At 41.5% G+C, this 13,474-nt stretch overlaps 1 protein-coding gene across 1 annotated transcript in view; it reads left to right on the top strand.

Annotated features, from left to right (window-relative positions):
* LOC101846724 (growth/differentiation factor 8) overlaps nt 1–13,474 on the top strand; it is a 56,115-nt gene that overhangs the window by 42,604 nt on the left and 37 nt on the right. The window contains exons 2-3 of the mRNA XM_035968639.1: nt 8,764–9,143; nt 13,049–13,474. The exon at nt 13,049–13,474 is cut by the window's right edge and continues 37 nt beyond it. Coding sequence (XP_035824532.1) covers nt 8,764–9,143; nt 13,049–13,429 — 761 coding nt within the window. The 3' untranslated portion in view covers nt 13,430–13,474. The remainder of the gene's footprint in view (nt 1–8,763; nt 9,144–13,048) is intronic.

Raw genomic sequence — 13,474 nt, 5'->3', positions numbered from 1 at the left:
CAAACTAAAAAGGGTACAAAAGAAAGAAACAAACAAAAGAATCAGGAGTCTGGAAAGCCTCTTGAAAAGACGTTTTAATTTTATTAGTAAAACGGTCTCTTTAAAGTAAATAGAAATGCCAGTTGTTTGCTGTTGTGGGGTTTTTTGCTGATGTTTGCGTCGGGTTTTTTTGAGGGGCGGGGGGTGTGGTTGGTAGTCTTGAGTATTTGCCGGCAATCTTGAACCTTTCTCAGAGGTTATAGGTGAAGGCCTTGAAAGCAGCACATGTCAAGACTAGAATGAGGCGTTATACTCTTGTTGCGAAAAAAAAGGGTTGTCCTTGGTGCCAAGTCCCGAAAGATATCCATTTGACAGAGGGGAAGCGGTTTGTTAAATCAATGTGTGCCGAAATGAATGTTGGTCGATCTATGTTTTGTTTTTGTTTTTGTTTAAAGTTGTCAACGTTTTCGTTCTGTGAACCTTAAAGCTGATCAAGTAGACATACGTTGGAAAGCTTCAATTTCTTGATTCTAATGCAGTTTCAGTATAATGTAAAGAAAAAAAGTATCCCCGAGAAGCTGATAAAACTCATTTCACCAAATGTATTGGAAAAATTTAGTTAATCGTGAAAAATACTCATATAGCTGTATTTATCTTTTAGTCACTTAAAAAAAAAACTATTATTGTACTAGAACAGTAGAATCGCGTATTCCACTTGAAGCACTGCCTTTAAGAGGAAGGGGGGGGGGGGCTGTAGCTGAAGGCTATCTCGCTTAATAGAGGATCCAATGTTTCCAAATTTCATACATATAACAAGCATAGTACAGAGTCTTAAAATCTGCAATCAAATTTGAGAAAAAAAGGTCTCGTTTCCTTGGATACGGTGGCCATATTGAATTTTTGACATGTCTTATGTAATTAATACCGCACTAATTTTTAATGGAAATAAATTTGGTTGTTGTTGGGGGTTTTTTGTGGGGTTTTTTGTTTTCGTTTTTGTTTTTTGGGTGGGGGATGCTTACAATATATCTACCAATATGTGTGATGAGTTTTTCCAAAACGTACTAGTCATATTTTAACGATTTTTTTTTCCTGAGGTAGTATTCAGGTTTGCTAAAAATCCGTGAAAATCCACACTCCAAACACCACCAACAAAAAACTATTCCATATGTAAAAAATCCATCACCCGGAGTTTTAGTATTACATCTTTTCTTCATTCTGTGAAAGTTCCATGAAGATTGGATAACAAATGATGGTCAAAAAAGTATTTAGAAAAACAATATTTCGAGAAAACGGGCGATAAAGAAAAATTAAAGATTGACTTTGCGAGGAAATAGTAGTGACAAACATGCTTGGTATGGGAAGAAATAAGACTTTAGATGATTTTTATGAGATGAAATAGTTGGTAGAGAAGCGGAAGAAGCTAAAAATTCTTACAAATTATAATCCATAGTTTTGAGCCGAATCGGGACTTTCGGGGTGTAACCCCCCCCCCCCCCCCCTCAACATTTTCTGCTACCCTTAAATATGCTCAGTTACGCAGCACTCCTTCTCTGACCAGCTGGTACATACTTGGTGCATGTCCCGGATGTTTTTTGACGGTGTGAAGCCGCTATGACATTCAAAAGTGACGTGTGTACTGCCTGCCACTCTTGCAAATAATCGTCTTTGCTTACGCGGTATGGCTGCTAGCTTAATGTCGCCATCTATCATACCGTGTCTTTGCTATTCTGGACCATGATTTTCTGCCTCAAGTCACGATCGATACAGCAAGAGGTAAAAGTTGTAATTACTCATCTTGGTGAACTACAGGTAGCTTTACCATATCCTTCGAGATTTCTATTATCTACTCGTAGAACCAAGAACGACTTAAGACACACACTTTAAAAAATATTTATTCGTTGTATTTCTATGGAAGAACCCCTATCTGAGGTATGCTCACTTTATAAGCTGAAAATCATACGTGGGGCAAATTTTCTCGAGGATCGCCACACAGCACGGTCTCAGAAGATGAAAAACGTGACGGAAACAAAGCTGAGACGATGTACGTGGGCTAAAACAGCACCTGGACATGGATGACTGGTACCTCTATAAATAAATTGTTGATGATATTATTGATGATGGGCGATGCACGTGACTGTCGATTGGACGCGGGCGTTGACGAGAAAGCTACAACCTATGTCATGGCTTTGTAATCACCCTTATGAGTAACGAGTCGGTTTCTTCTCATTGTTCTTTGTGATATGAATAAAAGGATTTCCACTCAGTTCTCAGCTTGCTTACTACGCTGTTAAGCCTAGTATCTATAGTTGTTAATGAATGCTCTTCGTGTCTGTTCTAGCCTTAATATCCAGTGAGGCAACTGACTCCTCAATAACGACAATGTCCAATATCAGCTCTACTTCCCATGAAACAAGCAGTGAATCAGCTTTTACATTCCGAACGCCAGTATACGCTGTTTCTGCCATGCTGCTAGCGTAGTGCTTATTTATAGTTGGATAAACTGGAAACTCAACTTCGATGTTTGTACAACCTGGCCCCTTGACCGAAAGACAAAGACGCCTCTAAACGCAGTTTCGGGTAGTTTTGGCTTTGAATGATCGTAAAGAAAGATTTAGGGTTCCGTATTCGCTTGCTCCATAGACACATCCGTTTCCTTAGTTTGTATTCTTCGTGGTTCTTCTGTTGCCGTTAAGATGTTATAGATCATACCCTTGTTCCTCGGTTTCCAACATTACGTACCAACGTCTGAGATGCAATGGTTAGTCTTCGCCATTGTGCTTAAAGACGTGAGCTCATTTCCTTGGGGTGGGTGGTTGGAGGTTGATCTTGTGTGGTTTGCTCCTTCTTTTTCTATCAAACATCTATCCTCCTTATCTCTCCTCCTGTTTGGTGTTCGTTACTCTTTTTGGGGTTTAAAACATTAGGAATCATTAACAATCAGTGGTATTACAGAGAGAGAGAGAGAGAGAGAGAGAGAGAGAGAGAGAGAGAGAGAGAGAGACAGAGAGACAGAGAGGGGGAGAGAGAAAGAAACAGAGAGGGAGGAGGAGGAGGAGGAGGAGAGAGAGAGAGAGAGAGAGAGAGAGAGAGAGAGAGCGAGAGAGAGAGGGGGAGAGAGTGTGTGTGTGAGAGAGAGAGATGGAGAGAAAGTATCTCTGTTGAAACCGTATGGTGCGCTTTGTTTTTTGGGGAGGTTTTTTGTTTTTGTCTGTCTGTTGTTGTTGTTGTTGTTGTTGTTGTTGTTGTTGTTGTTGTTGTTGTTGTTAAGCGCACCGAGCACTTTCTTAATACAATGCGCTATCTAAAAGGAATGTATTACCATTAATTATTATTACATATCGTTCATTAACAATATGAAATCAATAGGAATGTTGACATCACATGCGCGTTTTAATATGTGATTAATACCTGTGTGTTTGTCTAATTTAGATAAAAAGATTCATAATTACGCCTCTACCCGTCCCCCACTTGATAGTTGACCGACGGTTCTCGAGTCCACAGTGCAACTAATGCCATGCACATGGTTATAAGACTTTGACTATCATTGTTTTCCAGCAGCCCAAGTTGTTTAGGGGGATTATTATAAACATTTGTACCGTTCGAGGTTTTTCCAATTTTGGCTACGGGAATTTAGAACTTTCAGGGGGCGAGTGAGCCAGCAACTGGGTTTATGGCAAGGCCTCTTCAACAAACGCAGAACAAATTTTTTGAAACTTGGCCGTGGCACAAAACTGTCATAGTGTCCGTAGAGCGTGCCCCGAGCCGAGGTAAACAAGGAACTGCGTAATTCTCGGTCATGGTCAAAGTCAAACATTCCTAACGGTCCAGCATCTGCCATAATAGCCCTGGCCTGGCAGTGCTGGTATTTCAAGAGTGTCTTTTCTGACACAAACAAAGTGCGTTGCTCCCTTCCCAGAGCGCAGTGACCTCACTGACTCATGGCCGCGTACAATGAATGAATGGCCAAAGTTCTCACAAAACGTTTGGAGCAGGTCATGGGAACGATAATCACTTAACGAGAAACCTGTAAAAAATATACCCCTGCTGTTCACGTATGCCTAGCCTTTGAGCACCCCTTTGCGCACTCATTCGCTTTCTCCTTGCAGTTCTTTCTTCGGACCTGGGAAGGGCGTCAACTACGCAGTTGGTTCATGTTTTGCTTTTGCGCTTATTATTAGCTTCACTGTTCTGTCGGTTGGCACTTTGAACAAAGCACTGGAGGCGCTCTTACTGCGGAGTCGATTAAGAGTACGCTCAGGGTAAACAAGATTACACACTATTTCACGTGATCAAACGTTCGAATCTGCTACTGCAGGTTCTTGGACAAAAACATTTTGAAATTGGCAATGATATGAGACATAGTTGGGTTTTTTTAAAGACCGTTTATTACGATAGGAATAATATATATTTCCTTCTTTTCAATTCAAATACATGTTTCTGTAAAATGATTGTATAGGTTTGATAGTTCCAAACTTTAAAGGAGAAACTTAAACAAATTACTAGAATTACAACTTTCATTTAATCAACTCTAATTAGTTTTTCTTAAGTTTAAGTATGTATTTTAAGACACTTGCAATACAAAAAGATCAGAGAGAGCAAAAGATTAGATGAGTTATTAGAGAAAAGCATACAAAGAAAAGAAATTTGAGATGAGGACGATGTATACTTGATAAGACAGAAGGAGCAAACCACACCAGAGCTCCCGCCAACCACCCACAACGACCTTGTGAAAGACACAGGTTTTATTGAGGGGGGGGGGGCGTTCTTTCCTTGGGTTTCAGTGTCTGCTTTGTAAAGGGCAGGGTTGTTTTTGGTTGTTGTTGTTGTTTGGTTGGGGTTTTTTTGGTTGTTTTTTTTCGTTGCTTGAAATGTAGTACGCTTTCCGCATTAAAGAGCCTATCTTATTCAGTATCATTATCGTTCTGCTGGGCTGGTGCATCGCAACAAGCTGGGGTTAACCGGGATAGGTGAGGGTCGAAGCAGCCGGCGTCCTTAATGATCTTAATTGTGTCATGGGGGACGAAGAACATTTACTATCGCAGCTATCATATTCTGTACTGAGGTCGCTCAGAGAAACGTAATGTAACCCCTGAACCGTAGGCTGCGCTCTCAAGCACTCGTAGCAACCAACTTGTTATTTTTCCTATGGCGAGTAGCAAAAGGATTTGTCTAAATAAATTCATGTCCGTAAAGGAGTAGTGTGCTCAAGGAGTACAGGGATCCCGCTGACTTTGGGATAAATTCCTCATTATAACGACTGATGGGCGGGTCTCGTTCCCGAGCTTTGAAAAAACGCGTTGCGTATTCGATTCTTCTACTTTTAAATCTCAGCCAGAAATGGTCCTAGGTCAGATGTATGCCACCTCATTACGCCCTGATTCATTGTAAATGTTTAACGTTTTCATCAACATAATTTGAATCATTTAAGTGATGAGCTATCGGGCTGAATTGGATAGGGTATTCCAGGTGAAAGAATAGAATCTCGATAACATGTCTTCCCAACATGGGAATCTAACTCACTTTGGGGGGCCAGCCTTTACATCACAGACTTCAATCCGTCAAATTCTTTTCTTTTGAAACTTATTTAAACGAACGAGATAAATAACCTATCTATATTACTTTTACATCTGAGTCCTTTATGGAGGTTTAACTAAAGACAAACTGAAACAACTTTTGTCACAGGCAGTAAGTATGAGGCAAAAGATTCCCGTTCAACTGCTGATACACTCGATTACGTAAGCCGTTGCCATGGAAACGGCGACTATCTTGAAAATTGTATTTTTAAAAATTTTCTCCACCTTTTCTACAATTTTTTCGTTTTTTAAATTCTCTAACTTGCAAAATGCACAAAGAAATAGGTGCTTGCAGCTGGCTATATTGACTTTTGATTCTATACTTAGAAAGTATCCAAAATTATTGTTCTCAAAGTTGGGGATATGGAATTTGATCTTGGAAAAATATTTTTGGCATTTAAAAAAATTGTAAAAAGAATTCTAAAGCAGAATGTAAAAAACAAAAAAACAACAACAACTAACCAGCCTACTACAAGTACAAACTATTTCTCTAACTACATGCCAAATTTCAAGTCTCTGAGTTGGAAAATTTAAAAAACAACGATGGAGAAAAAAAAATGACAATGACAATCTTTATTCGTCTCACAGGGAGACATTTGTCTTGGTCGTTAACAATGGCAGTAGACGTTACAAAAGTTAGACCTAAAGGTGCACTCACGCAAACGCAAAACAAGACAGGACATTAGGCCAAGTAAATACTTGTCTCAAGTGCTGAGACAACCCGCTCCGTAAATCATTCTCTCTCTCTCTCTCTCTCTCTCTCTCTCTCTCTCTCTCTCTCTCTCTCTCTCTCTCTCTCTCTCTCTCTCTCTCTCTCTCTCTCTCTCTCCCTGTGTGTGCTTCATTTGTTGCACTGTGTGTTCAATAACCTCTCTGCAGTTGGTACAAATGAATATCTATATCTGTATGTTCTTGCTTTTTTGGAAATGTATCGTTTTACTGCGGGTCGATAGTTGAAATTCCGATGTCTGTGGGTGGCTATGGTCACTAAACATTTATTTCCGCCTTTTTAAGAACGTTTGTCTTGTGCAGATATTCAAAGTTACTTAAGTCTCTACCAATTGTTCTTGATGCCTTTCTTATCATCTTGTTTATTTTTATCATGTGCTACCTTCCCAAATTGCTACCATAGCAAGTGATACCAAATTTTATCAAAGTTTCTATGGTGGTGGTGTAGAATATCTGAAGGATGGATGGATTCAGATTGAAAAACCTCCAGAAAGTACAGCCTCTGACTTACCTTTTTAACGATATTGTTTACGTGGTAAAAGGCACATGCAAGCAAACAGTGGTTTTAAAAGTGTGTGTTTTGATCAAAACAAGGTTAAACATCGAAAATGTTAGTACACAACTTAGAACCCAATCAAATTAAATTCTGTTAATGTTAATCACTCAGCCACTAGTATGAATTAATATCAAGACTGAATGAGGGATCGGAGAATAACAAAAGTAAAACAAACGCAGAGTGAGTGAAAATCAGTCCCCGGGGCCATAGACCCGACCCTCGAACCCCCTGAACACCGGCTGCCAATGAGCATCACAGGAGTGGGCTTCAATAAATGGGCGTGATCAGATAGGTTTTCTCCTCGGTGAAAGTAGGCAGGGGCACTCGTGGGAGACATTTCAACATACATTGACCCAGTCTCCAAAAATAATATGACTTCGTGACGCTGATTGATAATGATAATGCTAAATTACACGCGTCATCCCACGACAGTTGCTATTTTTGTGTTTTTTTCCCGTGGGGGCGTGAAACAGATGGGGAGTGGGGTAGATAATTCCAACGTTCTAAACAACTTGCTGGTGCCTCTAAATGTACACAATTTCATCAGTTGAAATTATTGGATCCCCTCAAACTCTTCTCTGCTTTCTTTGAAAGCGTGCAGAGAACGTTACTGCGATCTGTATCTATGATATCCCATTTAGCTCTCACTTTTCTATTGAAACTTATTTTTAAAAGAACGACCCACCTATATTGCTTTAACATTCAAGTCCTTTTACCACCGGCTGCCGCTTTAAGCATCACTGGGGTGCGCATCAATAAATCGGCGTGATCAGCAAGGTTTTCTCGTGGGTGAAAGTAGACAGGGGCAGACGGGGGAGACATTTCAACATACCTTGACTTTCCCCAGTCTCCAAAATGTATATGGCTTAGTGAGGCTGATAGATAATGCTTAAGTACACACACGTCATCCCACGACGGCTGCTATATTTGTTGTTTGCACCTGGGGGCGGGGGAGGGAAGGGAGAAGGGTAGACAGGTTCAAAGTTCCAAACACCTTGCGAGTGTCTCTAACGGTACAACATAGTTTAATCAACTGAAACTATTGGATCCTCTCAAACACTTGTCTACTTTCTCTGAAAGCGCGCAGATAACGTAACTACGACCTGTATCTGTAATCCGATTTAATCTTGCTTACAGTTCAACCAACAAGTTTATCCTTCTACTCGACAAGTTCGTGATGCGGTGAGGATACACATCACTTGCACGTACCATATTCGGTTGTCTGTCTCTAATGACGTACCCGACAGTAATGCAGCATTCCCTCACTGCCCATCCCTACTAAAAGAAAAGGAAACGAGGTGGACAGTATGGCAGTGAATGGGTAGAGAAGCAGTAATGTATTATTTAAGTAAGGGTGTAATTTATAGACGATAAGCAAGAGAGAGAGAGGGGGGAGGGAGAGAGAGAGAGAGAGAGAGAGAGAGGGGGGGGGGAGGGAGAGAGAAAGAGAGAGACAGAGAGATAGAGACCGACAGACAGACAGACAGGTAGACAGACAGATAGACAGACAGACTGACAGACAGACAGATAGACAGACAGACAGACAGACAGACAGACAGACAGACAGACAGACAGACAGACAGACAGACAGAGTTCAGACGAAAATAAGGAGGAGGAGGAAAAGGGGTAGAAACAAGTGATAGTATTGAGGTCGGAGGAAGAGGAACTCAAGGAAGAGGAGGAGGAAGTGGCTGATGATGGAGAAAGAAAAAGAGGAGGAGGAGGATGGAGGAGGAAGAAGAGAAGAGGAGGAGGAGGAGGAAGAGATGGCGGATGCCATGAAAAAGAGGACAATGATACCATACACATTGGAAACATCAATAAATGGTTAATGTTTGTTGTATGAATGTAGTGTCGATACAACTAAAACAACAAATGTGAAACTCTTTTTAATAAATGCTTTTTTTCCTCTTGTCGTAACAGCACCGATGTCTCAAAGACTGAATCTGACGGACTCCGTATATTTTTCGCCCCCAATTCACTTATACATCTCAAAGATCAAGACAGCGTACTTGTGGTTCTACATCAGGCGGCAGGATATTCGTCGACCGTACATTACTTTGACTGTGGAACGCATCCTACCAGAGTCACTACCTGACAACAGAATTGTGGCCAAGCCCATTTTCTCACAAAAACTGTTCCGAGACAAAGCTTTCGGGTGGAAGAGGATAGACATGAGGGATACCCTGTCTCGCTGGGTGAGGCATCCTATGTCCAACTATGGTCTTCTTCTCCGGGCAGAAGATGACCACGGCAACAACTTGGTAGTATTGCCGCCTTCCCCGGACATAGACAAAGGATATGTAAGTCACGAGTATTCCTTCCCATATTTATTTCTTTACTAAGTTATAGTTTTAATGTTATCGTCCTATGAATACTTACTAGAGAAAACAATAAATTAAAAAATCATTATAATGAAAGCATTTTTTTTCATTACTTAAAATGAGACTTATCAATCTAGTTTTATTTCTATCTACTAAGTGAAACTTTTATGATTTGGAGGCATTTTTTTTCTTTCGGGGGGGGGGGGGGGGGGCAGAGAATGAGTAAGGGGAAAGGATTAGTGTTTGTATCTGTTTCTTTTGATTTACTCTCAGAAATCGCAGTGGTGTCTTGTTACATTATAGGTGAATTAAAGGCGGGGATTCATGTACTATAGCTCTGACTAAAAACAAAGGTAATTTGGTTGAATCAAATTACAAAGTAAGGAGATTCAAGCGGTCATTATGTCCTTGTCTAAAACATTGCAAAACAAATACCAGTAAGAGTTCTCACACTAGTTGCTTAACGGCCGCGTTACTTGAAGGAAGAGCGCGCCCTCGAACGACAAACCTATTATTGTTCTCCATCCCTTGATCTAAAATCTTTGTAAAGGCGAAAATCTTACCGGTGATACTCTAGTGAGTCGCCATCAATATTTGCACAGGATTTTGTATACCTTAGCCTTGTGAGTTTGGGATATTTTAGTTGAAAACCTGAAGTTGTTAGATTCGGCCAGCAAGGTAATCTTAAACGATGGTAGATCGTTTTTCTTTGTCGATTTCAAGTCCCGTCTTTGACAACAGACAGGCGCGGTTCGTCCATCGTGCAGTGCCGCCCAAAATTTCTTAATGATTTATTACGAAAAGTACCCGCAAACATGAAATCAAAGAAGCCAGAAAGAAACACTAGCCAAATATTATATCAAAACAAGGTCCTCGCTGGCGCCGTCAAAAGTGCAGTGAAACATCTACTATGCCACGCCAAAGTCCTCACGCTTTAACCAAACATAATAGGACTTCAACAGTGGCAACCTGACCTATTAATCGCTCTTTGTGATAACTCAAGCGATGACGACACTCGTGGCGAGTTTGGCCGCACATTAATATTAATAAGACGGCACATCTCAAATGTGCACCCACAAAACATAGCCCACAGTAGGCAGTCTAATAATAAACGCTATGTACTGTACACTATTCTATGCCAAAATTACGTGATCCCCGGAGCAATCCAGCAGAGTACTGAACTGAATTGTGATTGGTTCATTGGTCTTGCCACTATTTTAAGCGATTCTGTGTCCGTGAACCTGAGGGAGGTAAACGTGGCATACTTTAGTTTAGTCACCGTCCTAGAGAGTTGTGCCTTTGAATGGTTTTGTAGTGGAGTAGTGAAAGTTGTTAATTGACTGTTTAGATCCAATGCAGGATAAAGAAATTGATGTTTAACTAACAAACAGATTTACATGTAGTTCTAGAAATCAAAGCAACAAGTCAAAAGAATGAAAACAAAAGCATAAGGTCCTCCTTCACCAACTCAAAGATCCTACCGTCCCATTTACTATGCCCTTGACTATCTCCAACCTGCTATAGCTTAATTATGCTCGCCCACTTTTTTGCCCCACGAGCCTCCCCTGACAGCAGACGTTAGTTGCTGAGATTTTTTTATTGTTAATGTAGTTCTCTGCTGCTCTTCCTCCAGATTTAACAGGAAAGTGAAAATATTATGATGGTAGGGTTTTGTAAAATAACTTCGGACGTGGGAGCGAGGACTTTCACATGCGCTGGTGGTTCTTGTGGACTCTTGTCCTGCCCACATTATACCCTGGTTCGAAGCTTGCGCTGATGTACGTGCTGAATCTTTTGCCGTGCACAGCAACACCATGAACTGAAACATTAACTACTGTTGTCATCGAGAACGAATATATTATATTAATGGAAAAAGTTGTCGTTCTAGGAGGCTTCATCAAGGATCGTACATACAAGATAGTTCACTCCTCTCTTTGAGCCAATTGAAAAAGTGTCCTCAACATCCGGTGGCGCCCTCTTCGAAAAAGCGCCCGCTTTGCGAACAGAGTTGTCCTACTTCTGTGAAAAACAATAAAAGTGAAACTAACAAGTCGTGCAATTCCTATTCTTCTTCTGGAGAAACGAAAGAGAGCTTGAAAACAGAGACCTCGGCGCGATCTGAAGCAATGCGGACTTCCGCGGACACTTTTTTGGCTGAGTGAACAATCTTGTATGTACAAATGTACTATCTTCAGCTGCAAGCCCGTCATTTGAGGGTAGCCTACGGGTAAAGTTCGTCGTTCGAGAGTGTGCGTCCGGGAGTGACGTGAGGGGGAGGTGGAACCAAAATGTTGGGCACGGTTGTCTCGACCAGTTGTTCTTATCCTAGTAGGAAGTAGTGAACAGCACAAGTTTCGTACGTGCATTCACTCAACCCTTCGAGTTGGGAGGAATGGAAGGGAAGCACACAAGCACGCAAACACACACACATACACACACACACACACACACACACACACACACACACACACACACACAAACACACCCGCACGCACACACACACACACACACACACACACACACACTGGCACGCACACACGCACGCACACGCGCAAACACAGAGAGAAAGAGAGAGAGAGAGAGAGAGAGAGAGAGAGAGAGAGAGAGAGAGAGAGAGAGAGAGATAGAGAGAGAGAGACGTGTGTCTTGACCTACGCTGAGTCCCTGAGACTGACTCGCCGAATTTGTCGGTTTCAGTACCACCCAGGTTAAAAACCACTGGTTGAGACATATATTTTTCAAAAAGGGGACTTGAAAACACAATGTGTGGATGTAGAGTTCGGTGGACTCCCATTAAGCATCCCTTTTGCAGAAATAGTATAATTAAGAAAAGAAGAGACAGGCAGTTTGCAGCTTGTCAGGTGCATTTGGAACAAAGCTAGGGGTCGCCAAACTACGGCCCGATGGCCAGATCAGGCTTGCAATCGCACATCGTCTTGCCAGAAGCAAAGGCAACAAGGCCGAGGTGGGGACTTGGAAGATATGTATTTTTTAGCCTGCTCAGGATTCGGGCATCAAAATAATAATTTCATCATCACATGAAGTTTATGGCGCACATTAAACGTGTTTTGTGGAACTCATAAGTTCTTCTTAATATTTCACTCTCTTTTACGGGTTTAATGTGACAAATCCGCTTTTAACTCATCATTTGAACATGCTGACACTCTTTCAATTATGTGGCCCTGGTATAAGCCGAAATGTGTGCCTTTATTTTTGTGTCACGAAAGTATATTTTTTTCATATTGCTCTAAAGCTGACCGAAGCCGTGTCATCAACTCTTTCCGTAGTCTTAACAGCAACTTCAGAAACTTAGCCAAACGTTGATCGCCCACCCTTTTTATGTAGATCCACTCTCCGTACATAAGTGGTAATTTTTATTAACTCTTTTTGAGGTCTATATTTTGTTATGGGATGAGCATACTTAATTAAGCTAGTCCCCTCAGACACGCCCCCTCCACCGCCCGTATATATGAGTCATTTTATTTCATCTAATTTAGAAATAATTATTGTCACAAACCGTTCCCAAGTAGTAAATTGCTCTGTTGAAAAATGGGCCAGCTTAGTAACTTGGGGAAAAGTCGCTATAATGACATATATGTCGGGCAATTGGCAGGGGACACTGTGGATGGTTTTTTTCTCAAAGTCTTGAAATCTGTTGGTTACTTAAACAGGTAAAATAATTATAGATTTCAAAATCAAATGTACGAAGTTTTATTTTCTGGTCTTGAAGTAATTTAGCAAAGAAGTACCAACTAAACTAAGTCGTTTATATTTAAAGCCATTCAAAATTCCAATTGCGCAATTTTTAAACAAAATTTTAAAAAGCTGCAGGAAACTGTGGTCAAAGATTTCTACCAACTTACCTGTACCCATTGTATTCCCAGGAGCCCTGGCTTGACACGAAGATTATGGAGCCTCGTTCACACAGCAGACACCGACGCTCTGACTCTCTCGTCTGCAGCCGGAACTCCACAGAGTCCAGATGCTGCCGCTTCCCGCTCTTTGTGGGCTTCGCCGAGTTCGGCTGGGATTGGGTCATAGCACCGACCCACGTCAAGGTAGATTACTGCTCCGGGGAATGTCGCATGACCATGCAAGGCACCTCCCTGAACAGCTGGGTCAACCAACAGGTTCCCGGGGTCGGGGACGCCTGCTGTGCCCCCTCCAAAATGTCGCCCTTGCCGCTGTTGTATTTTGACGAGGACATGAACATTTTGTACCAAATTCTACAAAATATCAAAGTGGACAAGTGCGCTTGCGCTTAGCTGTATGGCTTTTGGTGCTTCCACTCTGTCTCTGTCTCTCTTTCT

Source organism: Aplysia californica, unplaced genomic scaffold, assembly GCF_000002075.1.
Source record: "Aplysia californica isolate F4 #8 unplaced genomic scaffold, AplCal3.0 scaffold00072, whole genome shotgun sequence".
In the NCBI taxonomy this organism is placed as follows: domain Eukaryota; kingdom Metazoa; phylum Mollusca; class Gastropoda; order Aplysiida; family Aplysiidae; genus Aplysia; species Aplysia californica.
Note: the sequence above shows the minus strand (reverse complement) of the source record. Positions and strands in the feature narration are given on the sequence as shown.